This window comes from Metopolophium dirhodum, chromosome 6 (assembly GCF_019925205.1).
Source record: "Metopolophium dirhodum isolate CAU chromosome 6, ASM1992520v1, whole genome shotgun sequence".
Taxonomy (NCBI): Eukaryota; Metazoa; Arthropoda; class Insecta; order Hemiptera; family Aphididae; genus Metopolophium; species Metopolophium dirhodum.
In genome coordinates, this window is record NC_083565.1 from 26548720 (window position 1) to 26568782 (window position 20063).

Genomic DNA, 20063 nt, shown 5'->3' on the forward strand with positions numbered 1-20063 from the left:
TTTTAAGCAATAACTATCTAAAATATGTTGGGACTTGCAGGTAATAGTAGGTACAATAAGTACATTATATTAATTCACCCCCTAATACAATGGCGCCGATCACTTAATTTATCTATGACATACTAGCATAGTATATATTTTAAATTGTGGGGGGGGGGGCACTGTAGGGTACTGCAAGGATCCCGCTGTGGATCCAAAATGTATACGTTAAAACGTAAAAATATATGATTGAACATTGCATTAAGTATGTGCTTTGATTTGCATCTGATTGTGAAATTAAAAAAGGGGGGGTGATGGGGGAGAGGGCCCTTGATGTACGACGTCAGAGTATATTTTAAACATTACGGCGCCACTGCCCTAATATAAAAATACAACTCGACACTCGGCGCGTCACAGGTGATAATATTTTCATCTTTCAATTTGAACAACCCCGAAGAACCCACGATGCTAATAGTGAAAATTAATAACTTGTATACTCACTTCATCGGTTGTAGAGTCGCATGGTTTCATAATTATTAAGCTCATGGAAGAATAATCCGTCGGAGACAAACACATCGTGTCATGTTTAATCGATCCACCAATTGTAAATGTCCATTCCTGTAAAAAAATATTATTACCTTATATTATTCGGTTCATAATAATATTATGTTTATATTATAATAACGCCGCCGCTGTTATTCGAAAAAGTATGTAGTTTTCTAAATTGTAATATTATCCATACCTGATTGCCACCGTAATCGTGACAAGGAAAGATTCCGGCTGTTTTTCCTACTTGGTTTTCTAGTGTATCCAAGCACATGTAGCCCTGTCTGATACTGCCCACGAACTCGTCTACAGTCGCTGGCAATTTAAGTTCCGGGTAAACGTTATCCAAATACCATTTAAACGGTTTACAGCCGAGATTTTTCTTCAATGCCAACCGATCTGCTATGCTGAAATAACAACAACAATACACATTAAAATTGTCATCGCCTTTTTCTTCTTTCTAGAGCACATTAAATTATAATAGCGAATAGCATACTTTCCAAATGGGACGATTCTAGATAATGGCACGGCATTGTAATAGTATCGCTTATACCGGTCCATCCATACTTCAGCTGCTCGACGAGTGTTGTGGGCGAAAACATTGCCACTGCCTCCCGGAAACGTATAAGGATGTCTCTTTCGGAACACATGTCCTACTCGAGAACAAGGGATGATTTCCAAGCTACCACCACATTGCCACACCCTGAATGATATTTCTGTAAATATGGGAGAAAAAACATAATAAATATACTGCAAATATATATCACTGGTATAGTCGATTATAAAATATATACGAGTTTAACGCATTTAACTCAAATATAGTTTCAGTACAAATGGTAATTATATAAAATCACTCCTTGCCTAAATTTTCACCACCCCAAATGTTCATCTCCTTGTCATATGTTCCAAGTTTTACGAAATAATCTTTGTCCATCACGAATAAACCGCCAGCAATCATCGGTGTTCTGTGAAAATAAACAAAACATTGTATGCGTTATCGTACATAAACCTGATAATATGTATACGCGACTGTCTATTAAAATTAATTAATATTTGTTTTAAATTTGCATAATCCAATCTGATACAATCAGTGCGAATGTTTATATGTAAACACCGCAATTGTTATTTATTAAGTATTTAATTTATAAAATATTTGAACTTTTCATCGGTAGTGTTCTTGAAAAGGTAGGTAGGTAATAGGTAAATGTAAATTAAATCTGTACACGATTTACAAATAAAATAAAGGCGTAAGTACCTACCTACGTTATATTATAGTTCACGAGTTCGCGAGTACCACTCGAGTTAAAGGGTGACGAACGTATATGGTACCTATACATTTATTATTTGTTACAACATTATTATGTATTCGCATAATATCTTAAATGGTTTAAATGATAAATAGTTTAATAGTAACCGATAATTATTAATTAAACTGTTGTGGAGTGTTATATCATATAGGTATATTATAGTCTTATAGGAGCATTTAACATTTTCAAATAATTTACCTGATTGGTAAAGTTGGATCTTTTTGACGTTGCGCTCTGACTTCTTTTGATAAATACTCCCATTTAAACACTAAGTTCCAATCGAATCCACCTCTAAGTTCTGACGAAGCTCCTATGTATTGGAAATTATCCATATTGATGACGTCGATAATTGGGCACACCACTCTAGTCGGGTCCTATTATTAAAATACAATTACCTATAAAGTCTTATTCCTGACATTGCGTAATATTATATTTTTGCAAGATACACGTTAGACAATAATAATTACAACAAAATTACATACTTCCGCTACACGATCTAAAAGTGGTTCAAGCCAATTCACGTTACACTCTACATGACTGTCCAAAAATGTAAGCACGGGTGCTGTCGCAATTTCTGAGCCACGAACTCTAGATCTCATTAACCCTGTGATAAACATATTAGGTGGTAAACATATATACGCTCTTATAATTTTATTTTGGTTACGCATAAATATAAACTTCATATAGTATAAGTCATTTAGTCATGTTTTATAGAATAAATGACATCTACAACACTTACAATAAAAGTGTATTGAAATAAAGTATTTATTAGTTTATTTTTTAAATAAACTTTTATTAAATTAATCTATGTTATTTGTTCAGATTTGCTAACCATCTATTATAAATGTCTGTTATTATTGAATACGTCTATTTTGTTTTTGTTAAGATTGTAATATTATTGTACTGTACATGAGACCTCGTGGGCATTTACATAATTAAATAAGACAGTTAGGTTAGAAAATATTACATGAAAATATTAAACATTAGGTTTATAGGAAGATGAAACTTATTAAATTTATTTAATCGAATTAAAAGAGAAGAGAAACATACTTTATAAATATTAATTTTAAATTAAACAATTGAACTCAATCATTATAACTTTAATTAGGTTATATATTTTTACCTTCTCTTTTTTCATTTCTAATAAGCTTCACTTTTTGTATTTTTGATAATTCTTGTCCATCAGTACCTTTAAGTAAAAATAAAAATCTATTAGTACCTTTATAATTGATTAATTAATACGAAATTAAATTTTGTCTAGGTATAATGATAATTGTTTTATAATATATTTATAATACAAAACGAGATTTAATGTTTGTCATAAAATACTTACTGTCATCGCTGAAATCGTCCACTAAAATTATTTCTTTGATTAAATGTTCGGGACTTCTATTTAAAACGCTAAAATTTAAGATAACAATAAAATAATTATTCAGTGGACATTATAATGGACTGAAGGTACAAGACGTACAACTATAATTGTATTAAAAAAAAACACAATTTCAAATAATACCTGACAACTGTTCTCAAAAGAGTAGACCTGGCTTCGTTATGAAATGTGATGATGACACTTGTCTGTGGCAGATCAATGCGATATTTTTTAGTTAAACACCTAAAAAAAAAAAACAACGAAATAAATAATTATTGTAATGTAAACTTAAATTTAACATAAACAAGGAATTATTTATATTCTGTGGAATTAGCAGACGCAATAATGGTATAGAATATATTAACTTCCTTAGTCCTTTGCAATTAAACAAAATGTATAAATTAATCAAACTCGAAATTACTGACAGTATAAGCTCAAACGCATATTTTTCTGTTTTTAGTTGCAATATGTTGTCACAATTCATTTACGAAAGGAAATTATTTTTACACAAATATAGAGTTTTTCTGAATATTATTAATTATTTAATGAAAAATCGTGAAACAAATCAACCAGAATATTAAAAATAATTCAATGTTAATAACTTATACTGACACACTGTCACCCATTTAACGTTTCTTCACCTGTTGCATACAATTTAGTATGTATGCGCACTATACGGAATTTGGTACCTTTACTGTCTCATCCCATATTTTTTTCTTGAACAATGCAATTAGTAAAAAATCTTGTTTTTAAATAATATAGGTAAGTAGTAGGTACTTAAAGACCAAAGTACTTTAAAATTCTTGAAATTATTTTAATAATCTAAGAAGAGTCCTGTACTCCTGTGGAGATACAAACTTCTGTTATTCAAACGAGAACCCCCATTTTCTTCTATAAATTATTTAGCTGATCATTTTTCTGAAAATGTTGACGTATTGTTATCAAAATTCGAAAGGGTAGTTTTGAGTAATTTAACTTTGTGTACTAGGGATAATGATAGGTCTATGGTGATGGGTTTGGAAAGTATGGAGATTATTGCGATTTGAAAATGTTAGTGATTAATATTCGACTATTAACAATAATAATTTTTAAAAATGGTCCAATAGTATAATGAATACTAGAACCAATATAACATCTACTTTATATTTATATGAAATTATTTTTAATATACTATTATCCTTAGTATTTCTTAGAATTTTAATAACTACTCGTTAGAAATTTGAATTAGATAAATCAACATTTTCAATAAAAATTATCCGCGATAAATAATTTACAGTAGGTAGGTAGGTACACAAAGTAGATTTATCACTTGTAAAACAGATATTTTCACAGGACACTCCTTAAGTATAGCACAAAAAATCTCAAGAATTTAAAAATATTGTCTTAAAGTACATATTTTAAATATTTAAAAAAATCAGATTTTGAATAATTACATTATTGAAGAAAAACTGGGAGTGGGCAGGCTTGTTGAATCGCCTTGTATACCGTGTATATTTATGGTGTGCCAAATATATAACGGAGATCTGACTGCACATTTAAATGTAAAATTGCCAGATCTTTTTTTTTGTGATAAACACATTAAGCGCATTAAAAATTGTTTGAACAGCCATTTTATAGGCTTTAGGAAGATATATAATAACAATATAGTCGATCTCACTTTGCGTTTCTAGTGTCGGGCACCGGCCGATTGCTACGCAGGCTATCGCTCGCCAATTGATTGAATTTGTTACGTGAATACGCATCGTCGCCGTGTCTGAGACCACCAGCGGCCACGTACGCAACCTCGTCCAGGTAACTGCTTAATGTCGAAAAAGGCGTAAAGAGTTCTGCCTGGCCATCGGTCAGAGAACTTGGCGAACTATCTACGTGCCTGTCGACCGACGGATCGTCGGCAGACATTAAACCGTATCGGTCGCTTTTCAGCCGTAACGCTCTATTCTCTTCTGGCTGCTTGTGACCGAGAACAAAACAATTAAAGAAACGACCATGTTAAAAGGAAAAATACAAATTATCGATAAACAGTGTATGATTTGTATTGGGTCGTTGTGTGTATACATATATAAATATAATATTATATACATTATCGTTTATCGCAGTACCTATATCTATAGGTATTAGGTATCTGGTATACCTATACCTAACGCAATGCGCGCGATTATTGTAATATATTATTTATTATAGGTCCTATACAGTGCAAGACGCAAATAACAATAATACGTATAGGTATACATGTAATATAAGAACCGAGTTTTTTACATTCAGCTCGCAGACCGTATATGAATCTAAATACTTTTTATATTTTGAGTAAACTCTGCAAGGAAGTAAGTTTTTTAACACTTTTAGATTAATGGCAGCTTATGACACTATAGTATATAATATAAGTTCTGCCGTTGTGGGTTGCATATTATATATAAACAACAACAATAACTCAACATTTATAATGAATCAATGGTGAGCTATATAATAATAATATGGTCTCTTAAACATGATTTAGTGGCCAATGATTTGTTTATTCAATTTAAATACAAGTTTCAGACCACAGTATGGAAATTAAATAAACAACTGACTAATAAATATTAAATTACAATGTATTATAAATTATAATGTCAAGCTCGGAATGAATCAGTTCACGAAAGCACATGACCATAAATATTAATATTGTTAAACAAAAACAAACCCAAATACTTTTGTATAATATTATATTATGCTTATAAAAATATGGACCAACGGTATCCAACTCTAGGGCTCAGAGTCAAATCTTCAAATATTAATCGCATCCAAACCTCCCAGTCGAAATATCTCAGCACGATACCTGCAGAGTCCCATTCTAGGTCTTCGACCTCTATTTCCAGCAAAATAAAATAACTACTCAATATAAATATTCAAAACAAGTACTATTTTTTTTACTTACTAGGTACTTATAAAAGTCTAAGGTTGACAATTCAGATAGAGCCACTCAGCCACCTACCTACCTACAAAATGTTTGATGTAAGTAGTTACCTATATTTAATTGTGATATTAAATTATATAGTAAAATAATAATCTTGAGCTTAAAAGTGTAAACAGAAAGTTGGTTTATTATATTATATAAATAATGTGCAGTAGACGAGCGAAGACAAACACGGCGAAGGACTTTGTTTAGATACAGGTTACTGCAATTCATTGGTATAAACTATAAAGCACCTATATCGTTGTAATTATTTTTAATGAGATTTTGATTACTTACTGGTAATTATTTATATTTTGTTTTACATACCTACTACATTATGTCGCACATATTATAAAAAATAATTCAATTCAAAATAATGAGAGATATACGTATACACTAACACGAGGATACAAAAAGAAAAAGGAAATATAATTAATTTAAGGACTCAGAAGTATTATATCATATGACAAAGTTCATGTCAGCGATCAAGGAGATAAGCTAAATTACTTGAATTAAAATAATTAAAAATAGAAAGGCAGGTTGAATTATGACGTATTATAAATTAAACTATATCATATAATATAGAACATATTATCTAGTGGTAAAGTGGTTTCACCATTGAATATTTTTTATGGATGCCAATTGCAAGCATAAATTGTATGTGCACCTATATATTATACACTGTATAATATGTATTCATTACGTATCTTTCTATTGTTAATTATACCTAGCAAAACCGCACTTTTAATTTCTCGTATTGCCGTACTGGTAGGTACTAAACTATGGAAATTAAGTAAACAATTTACCTAAAGAAATGTTAATCCAATGCATTACACAAAATTATTATGTTGTATTTTAGCATTTTAATTATTTAAGAAACTTTAAATAGGTATTTTATTTCCTACTTATTTATTGTCAACTATACTCATTTTTTTTTAACTATTAAAAAAATGTATACTCTGATAACATTTAAATAATCTTCAACAATAAATTATAATACCTATGTAATATTTATATAATGTATTGTATTGAAAAAAAGCCTATAAATTATTAATGTCAGTTTTCGTACATTTTCTAATATAGGTATTATGTTTATTATTTAGGTGTCTAATTCGAACAGATTAGCTACAAAATGACAAATGCGAAGAGCGCTTTTTCACTATAGCTTAGATGTTTTTTTACAAAGATAACAGATTTTACGCTTACGCCCTCTCAGGTACTGGGATAACGATTGTTTTCATCTGAACTGGAGCGTATATAATAAAGTGCGAGATGATAAAACAAAAAAGTTGTAACATTTTTTAGTTACATCTTACAGATTTCCTTTTATAAATGTCTGTTTATAAATAATTAAATAAATTATAATAGTATACTATTGCCTATTGGTATGAAATATAAATGTGTAAAGTAAAATATGTTTATAAAAAAAAAAACTATAATAATAATAACACATCAAATTTGTATTACTTTATCACAGACCATGGTAGATTAGTCATCGCGAATGACTACGCGTAGGTACCATGATTTATATAACATTTAAAAACAACAATTGTTAATGTATTTTTATGATTATGTCAAATTCTTCCATGCACTTTAAAACGGAAGATTGTTAATCATTAATTAATCATAATTCTAATTTTCGTACAACCTACTTTCTCCTTTCTGTAACATTAGTTTTTTATAATACTCCATACAAAGGACGATTTATACCTAACCATAATTAGAAAATATGTAATAGTATATAAAGTTTAATATATCAGAAAAAAAATGTAAAATAAGCCAGCAGCCAGCGGGGTGTAAGTTTTTTTTAGCCACATTTTCAAATTAAATATCAACTTATTAATTTATAAATTTATAACTAATTAATTTATTAAACTTACTATTACAATTACGATAACATCTTATAAGTAAAATATATATTGTTCCTTATAGTTTTCGGGAATATTATAATATAATTTTAACATTTTCAATCGATGGGCATTTTTTTAATCGTTTTAAAGTTGTATTTAAGTATCAGTGCATCACTTTGAATAACATTACTGGACACTATTAAAATACTTTCCAACTACAGTCTACAGGGACCTATCTGCTATAGGGACTTTACAGGCATACAGCTTACGCATAATAAAACATAGGTATATATGATAATATTTTCAATAATTTTAAATTACATCTAAACAAAGACGGATTGGGCCATAGGGAAATCGGGAAATTCCCGATGGGCCGCGTACTAAATAGTAAATAGTAGGTAGACGTAAATATAATCTAAGAAATTCTGCCAAACACAACACACACGTGTAAAAACCCTACCGTTACAAACCCAACTACCTACAATCAACAAAAAACCCCACAATCAGCTAATGGCCATAGTCGCCGGGCTTAAAGATCAATTAAAAAAAAAAAAAATCTATTATCTAATAATTAATAAATATTACCATTGATTATAAATTATTCATTCAATGATATTACGTAATTACAGTCTATAATATTATAACGCAAAACGTTGTAAACTGTAACGATACAAGTATACAACGTCTACAACAGAAGCTGAATAATGATATTAATTACCAATAAGTAATAACAATAACTTTAATCAAAAAATCAACTTCCGTGGACAGTATAATCTATAAATAATTGGTCATTCGGGTTGTCGTCGATCAGATGGACCGGCGGGTTGCGGGTAATGACAACGAATTTTGACGTTACAAGTCGATGTGGGTCGTTATTTCGTTAATATGAATACCTAATAAGAATATTTTTATTTGAAATTTATATTATTTATAATATCATTAAAAACCTCGATATCAGCACTCGGCAGTCAGCAGTTCAGCACAATTTGGTTAATTTTACAATTCAAATACTAAGTACTTAACTAGGAATAATTCATAAGATATTTTATATTACAATAGTTATGAATTATAAAATAAAATGGAAATGGATGGATCAGACTGTAGTAAAAAACGAAAAGGAGGAGCTGAAAAAATTCGAGACAAAAATAAAAAATACTACTTTTAGAAGCCTTTGCTTCTAAAAGCATTAAATAATTTTTCAAGTCTCAGAATAGCGAAGTGAGTTTTAGCTGAACTTTGTCATTATAATAATAATATATTAATAATTAAAAATATTAAACTTTTACTGTACAAAGTACAATAACCTACAATTTATTTTATTGACGGAGAATGAGAGAAACAACATATTTTGCAAAATACTTAATTCAATAGGTACCTATTTTATTTTTTTAATATGAAAATATACATTAAATTATTTTAGTGTGATATTCAACTGATACATACTTCTAAAAATTATAGATAATATTTATCTATAAGTATAAATTATGATTTATCGATTTAATAACAAGGCTGGGAAAATTAATGTTTTTTTTTAACTCAGTTTTTAACTTAACTTAAACTTTTTAACTCATTAATACCCATCCTAGTATAATAATTATAGATTTATTTTTAGAGTAATAATATTATTAATTAGGATGAAACTACTACAGATGTTGAAGTTGGGACATGTACCTACTTTAGATGAAGTAAGTCTTGTAATTTATTGTTTTTCTTATAAAAGTAAATAATATTATTATAACTTATAATCATAGTAACATAATTGATATATCTTATACTATTACAAATACTAAAACTGAATCTATAATATTTTTTTTTAAATTTTAGTTAAATAGGTGAGTGATAGTTGCATTAATAACGTTAGTTTGGAGAATGAAACTTTTGGTATTGGAAATAAAGATAATGCAAATATTGGCTTGAATGTAATTGAATCTATTGATCATCAAAAAAGTGTTAACAATGAAGTTATACCTAGTAAGTTTTTTATTAATTTTGGAAACAATTTTAGTTAACATACAAAGGCACATAGACAAAAATAATATTAATTAAAATTCTGTGGCTCGGGTCTAAAAGGGTCAATCTCACTTTTTCCAATTTTCGACAATAAAGGAATTTATAATATTTTTAATTAAAAATATTTGTTGAAATATTATATTACAATTTAATAATTTGAGCATTTGGCTCATTATTAGATACCTATAAACTATGTGTTTTTGTGTCTATTGCAGTTTGTAAATTATCAAACTGATCAATGTGTAATTTTTTTAATTTTGGTCCTCTAGAGTCTAGATATATTCAAGAAACCTAAAATTACACAGCTTAATCAATTTTTTAAATATCATCCTCAAAAACCAAAATTAAATGAAGGAACTCCATTTAATTTTCAAAAAGCTTTCTTTAGAAGTAATGGCTCTGAACAAAAATGGTTAACCTACAATAAAAATCCAAAACAATTATTCTGCTATCTGTGTCTTGCATTTTCTTCAGAAAGTAATAATTTTACTAAAGGTTTAGATGTATAGAGTCATACTTATATTCGAACTGATGAACATGATAAAAGCATAGTACATACAAATTGTGTATCAGCTTTTTTTCTCTCCATTCAAATAAACATGATATTGGTTCACTTCTTTTCTGTGAAACTAAGAAAGAAATAAAAAAAAAACTACGAAATTGTTACAATAGTGATTGAAGCTGTTAAACGTATAGGAAAACGTGGATTGAGTTATAGGGGAAATCAATTTGAAGCAGCATACACATTAGCTAATCCATTTGTTGACCACGGAAATTTTTTAGAAATCATATTGTTTATAGCAAAATATGATTTTCAAATGAAAGATCACTTGGAAACCGTAATAAAGAAGAGCCGTAAAGCCCACGAAAGTGGTAGTAAAAGAAGAGGATCTTCAGTATGGTACACTTGCCAGTCACCCCCAATCTCCCAACAAATAGTGGGCCGGTAAAAAAGTATTTTCCCGGGCTGATCCGAAATTCCAATCCGTCCCTGCATCTAAAGCATCATAAACAAATTCTAATAAAAAAAAATTAATCATGTATCACTTTTAAGCCTCGTTGTTATAAAATTAATATTTTTTATACATTTTGGACAGCAAAATAATTTGTAAAATTGCGTGATTTTTATGAATTTTGTCAAAATTATAACTTCTAACGTTCATAAAAAAATGTGACTATATTTTCTTTTTTTTTGTTATTACTTTAAGAATAAATTATTATAAACCTTGTGTAACATTTTTAAGCTCGTTGTCTAAGAAAAAAAATGTAATGAACATAAATCGAAAAAAAAAATAAAAAAGTTAGAAATTTAAAATATCTGTAAATAGACCGACAAAGCCAAAATTATTTGATAATTATTTCTTGTAAGTACATATAGTATATTAGTAAAAAAAGTTGGTAAAAATGTCGAGTTAGTCTCTAGTCTGTTATTTCTTTTTGAATTATAACAAATGAACAAAAAACAAAATTTTATTGGACAGTCTAGAATTGCGTAAATATTCTCGTTTTTTCGTAATTTATTTTTGTTTTTTTCCGATTGTTTCGAGAAACTACTCATAATTTTTTACTTTTTATCTTCTTAAGTACAAACTAGATCTAATTTTCTACAACAAGCCATCCTAATGTACAAATTTTAAGCATTCTTTTTTTTATAAAAAGTGAGTTCAGACCAAATAAAACACGTTATTATTGTACATATATAAAACCATCGCTCCTCCTATAGAATCTAAAACACAAATAATTCAAACCAGCAATAAAAATAAAATACCAGTGAAGTAAAATGATAGATGATTTGTATCGTTTTACTATGAGCTATGGCTCTGCTAATTCTAATTCTAATATTAGCTCTAATTTCTAAACTTTAACATGAGATTTTAAAGGTCGTGTATAGGTAGCCGCAGCTATACATTTATTCCTTGCTCGCTGATAACTCTTTGTGACCTCAAAAGTAACAATATTATTTATCGTTGCCATTTCATAATATTTGTAACAAGGCCGAATATCGTGACCCAAAGCTAACACGTTTATAGAGAATATCTGAAGATAAACTGCAAACAGACTTTCTTTCGCTCAATACGCGTGACTCCACTCCCCCCTACCAAGACGATAAAAATATAATATATAGTTTGGTGTAAATCAAACCATGTCTGCGTGAAAGAAATATGCAAGAAGAGAGCAAAGTGAACTGACGAAAATACTGTAATAGGTGTTCTGGTGTTGTAGTAGTTGTTTATATCAAATATATAAAGAAATAAATAGGTACACAGAAACTATTATGTAGGAGATGACTAGTACATTTTTCTTTTTTTTTTCAGTTATATAAATGATCATATTCCACGGTCATATTTCAAAAAAAACATCAGTTGTTAACAATATAATATAATATAATATTTACTTTAATAAGTAAAGTTGTGCACAACTAATATAAATTATAGACTGTTTAATAAAATGTTGTTGATAGTCGCTTTAATAATCATTGAATCTTATATTACACAAACATTAAATTATGTATACTATTGTGGTGTTTTATTATTTCTCCTAGCTAATACATTTATTGCATTATAGTATGTGAATTCTACTATATATTGTAGGTAATAAGTAAGATAAGTATTTATATGCATTATTTATACTCTAATTCAATTGCGTCCCCAAACTTTTTTTTACTCACGAGTCTGCATGGTGCCCTTTTTGAACTAAGGTTTTCCAAGGATTCCCATTACTAGGTCAAAGCATGAAGAAAGTCGCTCCTGTCTTTTAGGTCTACACTTTTCAATTTATTCGTTAGACCAGATAATATTCCATGCGGCGCTCCCGTCTAAAAACCCCTGCATGTCTCCCTAGGGCACCGCGCCGCACACTTTGCATGGCAACCACTGCAATGATTTATATTACCTACAAGAAACGACGCATACAATGACATTTCAACATTTGAAAATAGTATGAGTTAAGATTTTATTTTTTCGTTATAATATAAATGTTTGTAAATTAACATTTTTATTTTTTATGATAACCAGCCTCTAAAAAATATATTGGTACATCGAACAAAACATTAAAATTAGATTACGTAGTTAGGTATATATTAAATTAACCATGCATGATCAACCCCATTTTTTCCTTCAATAATGAATTTATTCAAATTCTGGTTTTTGGAATTTTTAAATATACTCGAAGACTGTATTTTCAAATCCTTGAATTTTTTTTACTACTATTAAGGAGTACTATGAATTTTGATTTTAATACGTCAACAAACTCAGAAAAAATATGTACTATATAATTTATAGCTAAATAGGGGTGTTTTCATTTGAAAAACAGTAGTTTGTACCTCCACATGGCACTCTTTAAGGAGTACAAAAAATCTCAAGAATTTGAAATATGATCTTAAAGTATACTTAAAAATTAAAAAAATCAAATTTTGAATAACTGCATTATTGAAGAAAAAAGGGGGGAGCATGCTTATAGTGAATCTCCCAGTATATAGGACATAGTAATATTTATAAAAATATAATATTATAATATATACTTATAATTATATTATATAATACCAATTTAAAATTTACCTGCCAATTAAATAACAATTACTGAATGACCTATCGGCTAATTATCTGTTATTAATTAAAATGTACTAGATTTTTATATAAGACGTATAGGGGTATAGATATTATTTATACTACAGTCTACATGCACGACTATACCAACAATAAATAATACTAAAAAAATAATTATTCAATTTCCATTTATTATTTACATATTAAAATGACGATTTAATATTTTAATTTTTATAAAATTTATCATACATTTAAAATATTCGTCTAATAAAATGTAAATATTAAATTATTACTTTTAAATTTTGATTCTCAAACATACTATTTAAATAACAATAAAAATTATAAATAATTATAAAATAAAAATTATACGAAAACACTGAATTGACCGAATTGAACATTTTATTTTAAATCAGTTTTTTTAATGTTTATTTTCAGCTAGTATATGAGTACCTCCTATTATAAATATAAAATTTAATAAACTTTTAAAATATTAAACAACTATTAAAAAAATTATTGAAAATTGGATCAAAATTTATAGGCTGGTACTTTTTGACAATTTTTAGGAGATGTGCCATATAGGTATTCACTATCACCGTGTACCGTGGTCTGCGTAAAGAATTTATCATATTGTTCAGTGTTCACCAAATTAAATAATATAGTTAGGTTAGGTTAGGTAAAACGATTTCACTAGTCATTAAAAACCACATTTAATAACCACCTAACCACACGGTACACGACGAAGCAGTTAAATATTTTCAACTATTTGGTAGATATATTATAGACTATAGTTGTACGGGTAACATGCTGACCACACGGTTTCCACGGATAACGGTGACGGTGTAATACTGTAATAGTACTTCAAACTTGTTTTGTAAATTGTAAGTGACTTAAAGTTGATTAATCGTGATAATACATATTAGATTACAATTTACAATGAATATTTAACTAAACACACTTAAATTACCTAGCAAATGAAGTTATTATTATTTCAATCCATTATTTTCGCTACAGAATCAACTGAAAACACGCACAACGAACGCATAACCAATTGGAAATTACCTATACATTAATATTCTATAGCATATACATGTATTTTATTTTATAATATTTATTTTTGGTTATACGAAAATAACAAAATAATATTAGTGCAAACGTAAAGTTATATAGTTTACGCTATACAGCTCACTGCTACTAAATTGTTTTTAGATTAGCCGCTTCCTTTAATTTAATGTTTACAAGTCAAACTCACAATTTAATATGGATATAGTTGAATAAAAAAGGTGAGCAAGTGGGTGTCCCTCTGTTGTACAGTAGGTTATAAGTGGGTCACTGTAATGGATGGTGTTAAATTTGAATTCGATGATATAATATCATTGTATACGAAAAACGATTCTGAGCGAAGACGGTAGCCGTCAGTCTGACAGTCTATGATATATTACTAAAATACTAAGTATATTTGATGATATTATTATTGTGAATAGAGTAATTTGTTTACTTATTTACGTGGAACCTTGTTTTAAATTTTCAACCCTTGCCTATAAAAGTTGAACATTTTATACATTTTTAAATTCAAAATAATTATTAAATTTTAAATTTAGTACATTGAAAGTCAAACTTTAAATGCTTATAAAAAAAATTATCAAATGTATTTTTAATATTTTTAAACTGTCATTGTACAATATATTAGGAACGTTGTATTAAATGTTCAAGCTTTTTGACCCAACATTTTATTGACATTTTTAGAAAAAAAACTAAAAAAAAATTGGAATTTGTAAATGTCCGTAAACCGCTCTAAACAAGTTAAAATATTTTGAACATTTTATCGTATAGAAAAAGCTAATATAAACATTCAGTGAAATTTTAATGTATCTACAGTTATTCGTTTTTGAATTACAACAAAATAAGAAAATTGCCACATGAGAAATCGAGTGAATATCCAATGTTGTAAAAACGTTCAAACGTTCATAAAAATGTAATTTGACCATCAGGTAGACATTTTTTTTTTGATAAAGAGAGACAAACTTATGAGGAATCTTGAATTAATTACATTTTGAAATCTTATATTTAAAAAGAAAAATTTTTTGTCAAAATTATTTGCACATTTTTTAGATTTTTACTTATTTTGTCAAATTTCGAACTTAAAATCCTTAAAAAAAATTGCCACTATGTATTTTTAATATTTTTTAACTGTCAATGCAACAATATATTAGGAACCTTGTATTAATTTTTCAAGCTTTTTGACCCAACAAATAATATTTTATCAACAATTATAGAAAAAAAACTGTAAAAATGTCAGTAAACCGTTCTAAACAAGTTAAAATATTTGAAAAATTTGATTGTGTAGAGAAAAAGTTAATAATGTAAACATTCATTGAACATTTCATGTTTTTACGATTATTTGTTTAAAGTTACACCAAAAACCAAAATCGATTTTGTCAAAAACCGATTTTGCGTAAAAATTACTGTTTTTCCTTATAATTGTTGTTTTGTTTTTTTCTGCGCTTTTGAAAACTATTGAGAATTTTAAAATAAAAACATTTACAAGTTTAGCTTACCTAGCTAAGAAGTTTATGATTACTTTCTGAACGCGATGCTTGTGTCGGAGATAAAGAGTAATACATATTAGTAAATATAAAGTTTACAAAGGTCAAAGGCGTATCCAATAAATTCTAACATTGTTAGGTACTTACATAATATTTAAAATGATAAATTGGTTAATATAATTAGTGTTATATGGAAGTAAAGAGTTGGTACCTATCTACTGTCTACTGGTAGGAAATCGAAACCTATTAAGGTTATTTATATTTATGTAATACTGATCTGTATGACTATAATATTGCCGATTTGAGTTTAATATTAATAGGTATTACTTGTATATATTGATAATACATTAATTATTATCAAAGATCAAAACATATTATGTAAAATACCCAACTTTTAATTTTTATTGTTCGTTGGTTATATTTTATATCAATTATTCATCATCACATAGGTAATAAAACTTGAGTTATATTAAAATTTTATTTATATACGTATTGAATTTGTATCTACCAAATTAGATAACAAATATTATAGAAATATATAATATTTAAACATAACATTGAAATTAATTGAGTAATTTTTGTATAGGAAGATGGAAGTTATTATAAAAACTTAAATTAATTACTTTTATGTAAGAGAAATGTAATTTATTCAAAAACCCATTATATGACTATACATTTTATTTTCGCTTTCAAGAATAATTCACACGGCTCTCTAAATGTTATCCAAAATTAAGTAAATATAATATATGTATCATAGTCCATAGTAATTAAAAATTACGAGTGAAATGTTTTAAGATGTTTTTGAATTAATCATTGTAAACTATAAAAGTCAGATATACAGTGAACTACAAAAATAACAAACATTTATACCAAACGAAAATAAACTCAACAAAAAAGTTGCTTTGCAACAATAAAGGGATGATTCACTCTCTTTTTTCTTCAATAATGTAGTTATTCAAATATAGAATTTAGAATTTTCAAATTTACTTAAAGACCTTTAATTTCAATTGTGTAAGATTTTGTGGTATTACTAAAAGAGTGCCCTGTAGAGATACAAACTTCTATTTTCCAAATTAGAACCACCTTTTCTACTGTAAATTACTGAGCATCCCTACCTATAATTTTACTGTACATTTTTACGCATGAAAATCAAAATTCAAATAGTAGTTTGTGATTTATTTAACTTTGTGTTCTAAGGATAAATAGGTCCAAGGAAATTGGTTTGGAAGTTATGGAAATAAAATGTTAATTATTATTAATATTCATCTATCAACGTTTATAATTTTTAAAAATACCTAGTCTAAATAAGAAAAATAAATACATACTAACTGATCTAATATTACATATATTTTAAGCATATCAATAACTGAGAAACTATTCATTCGAAATTAGAATTACCTATAGGTATAAGAGCACAACATTTTCAACAAACTTATCTATACGTAACAGAATAAATGGGGGTTCGAAACCAGGTTCTCATTTAAATAACAGAAGCCAGTGTCACCGCAGGACACAGGATTCTTAGGTAGTAAAAAAATCTAAACAATTTTAAAATATACCTATAGTTTTTAAGTAGGTATATAAGTATATTTAAGAATTTCGAAAATCAGAATTTGAATAAATTCATTATTAACGGAAAAATTAGGGCAAGAGGATGCTTGGTGAATCAACTTGTGTAGTAGATCCAGCGTACCTATCGTCGTTGTGTAAGAGGTCACTGCAATGGATAATGTTTTTAAATTGTAGGTAATTCAATAATAAACCAATTCATACAAAAAACGATTTTGAGACGGCGGCTCCAGTCTCGACTTCTAAGGATATTTCATAATTAATTAATATTACTAGAAATCGATTATTAGTAATTTATTTTTGTAATTGGTAATAATATGGTAGTTTGAATACATTTTTGACGAAACATCGCATAATATATTGCATAACAATATTATTATAACATTATATAAATTATAAAATAAGTTTACGTTATAGAACGGTGCTATAGGTTTGTAGTATAAATAGCTTAAAATTAGTATAAATATCTTAAAAATGCTATTATGCGTAGAAAATAGTAATATACGTAATGGCAAAAAGCCCCTAAGGTCTATATATTTTTTATTAAAACAAAATAACTAGAACCTAAGAAAAAAACACTCAAAAGTTTTTGTTTGTTCGTTCAAATATCGAATTTCATAAAATTTTGAAATTTGAACTTCAAATGTCTATAAAAAAAAAATTAACTATGACATTTTTTTTTTTTAGTGCTGTATAACAAATTATGAGTATCTATAATTACTTATGTAAAACATTTTCATCAAGTTTTTTGACTGAGAAAACTAAAATTAAAAAAGTTAAATATTTCCAATGTCTTTCAATAGATAGCTCAAAAAAATGCCTACATATATTCTAATATTAATTATTATGATTCATGGCATAGGTATATAATATGCAAATATAAAAATTTGGTGAACATGAGAAACATATCTAATTCATGTATAATTATTTCACTTTGAATTAAAACAAAATCGATTTTGTCAAGAACTAGTATATTACGTAAATATTTCCGTTTTTCATAATTTGTTTTTAGTTTTTGAAATGTACTGGAAATTTTACTCTCCGTGGTACAATATTGTACAAACTAGATGAAAATTGCTACTAGGAACCACCATTAAACAACACCGTTTAAAATAATAATAATAATTATTATTATATGATGTCCCTGCCTAATTAAAAACAAATTAATGCTTTTTAATTATTTATAAAGTTGAAATTAATAATTAAGAAATCGGTTAAAATCTTAGTTTATACCTACTTGGAAATTTAATTTTTAAGTAAAATATGATTATTTATGAAACAATAATTCATAAGCCATTATAGGTACAGTACCTATGTATACGAATCATTCCAATATATATATATATATAAATATGGATTATGGGTGGTTTATAGGAGATACCAATTAAACATAAAAAAAAGTTTACCGTATAAATTATTCACAGACAATAATAACAAGGAGGTTAACACTAACATAATTGTAGAAATTCTAAAAATTAAGATGATAACACATCTTATTAGTTATCACATCGTCACATCTATAACCAGACGGCCGTTTATTACTATATAACAATAGTAACAGTAGTACTAACGTAGATATCTACAACGCAACAACACGGAAAATACATTTGAGAAAAAAAATGTGTTGTATTAAATTATCTTTTCAAGATTATTCCAAAGTGAAACTGTTTGCTTGAAATATAAACACATGGATCTTGTCACATAAATAACAATGTTAATTTCCATTCATACAAGGTTGATTGTCGATTACCGTTAAAAAATTCAAATCCATTCGAATCGTGTTACTGAAGTTTGCTACACTTTCACTTAGCCTTTTCAAACGATCTATTATTTGTACAGTGTTTTTCTTTTTACTTTACATTTTATCCAAATATTTCGTATTATATATAACTACCTACCTAGTATACCTACTGCCCTACTGTGTACTAAATATTATTACAAAATGTTTGGTATGTCAATAATAATATGTAATTAATCTATATTAAATAGTCATTATCGTTTTAAAATTATATTTCAAATCATTATTGATTTTAAGGACTTTAAAACTCGATACTTCGATGATGAAAACTATATTGCATTTCGAAATGTTTAGCTACAGATGTCGAATATACCTTATATTTAGTATTATAATATAATATAATTATAATAATTATAAAAAATATTACATTATTTAAAAAAGGTAATTTCATACTCATCTCACGAGGAGCTTCTAAAAAATCTCTAAAATTTAGGGTTCGGATCCTGGGATTCTGGTAGACAGTAGTGAATATGCGAAATTGTATATAAACAGTAGTATGTAAAAATATGTATATTCATTCTGTATATTAATAATGAATTTGTTTTATGAATAAAAAGTATTAATAGGTAATAGCGGCATTAACACGACCTTAACCTATAGTGCCTACCTATTAAATAA

The 20063-nt window shown here is 27.4% G+C and overlaps 1 protein-coding gene across 1 annotated transcript in view; it reads right to left on the reverse strand.

Moving 5' to 3' along the window:
- LOC132946878 (polypeptide N-acetylgalactosaminyltransferase 2-like) overlaps nucleotides 1-20063 on the reverse strand; it is a 38962-nt gene that overhangs the window by 1948 nt on the left and 16951 nt on the right. Inside the window, exons 2-11 of the mRNA XM_061016984.1 lie at nucleotides 4859-5148; nucleotides 3346-3444; nucleotides 3166-3233; nucleotides 2956-3021; nucleotides 2315-2436; nucleotides 2031-2206; nucleotides 1387-1490; nucleotides 1022-1241; nucleotides 722-932; nucleotides 481-597 (exon numbers count right to left, since the gene is read on the reverse strand). Coding sequence (XP_060872967.1) covers nucleotides 481-597; nucleotides 722-932; nucleotides 1022-1241; nucleotides 1387-1490; nucleotides 2031-2206; nucleotides 2315-2436; nucleotides 2956-3021; nucleotides 3166-3233; nucleotides 3346-3444; nucleotides 4859-5148 — 1473 coding nt within the window. The remainder of the gene's footprint in view (nucleotides 1-480; nucleotides 598-721; nucleotides 933-1021; nucleotides 1242-1386; nucleotides 1491-2030; nucleotides 2207-2314; nucleotides 2437-2955; nucleotides 3022-3165; nucleotides 3234-3345; nucleotides 3445-4858; nucleotides 5149-20063) is intronic.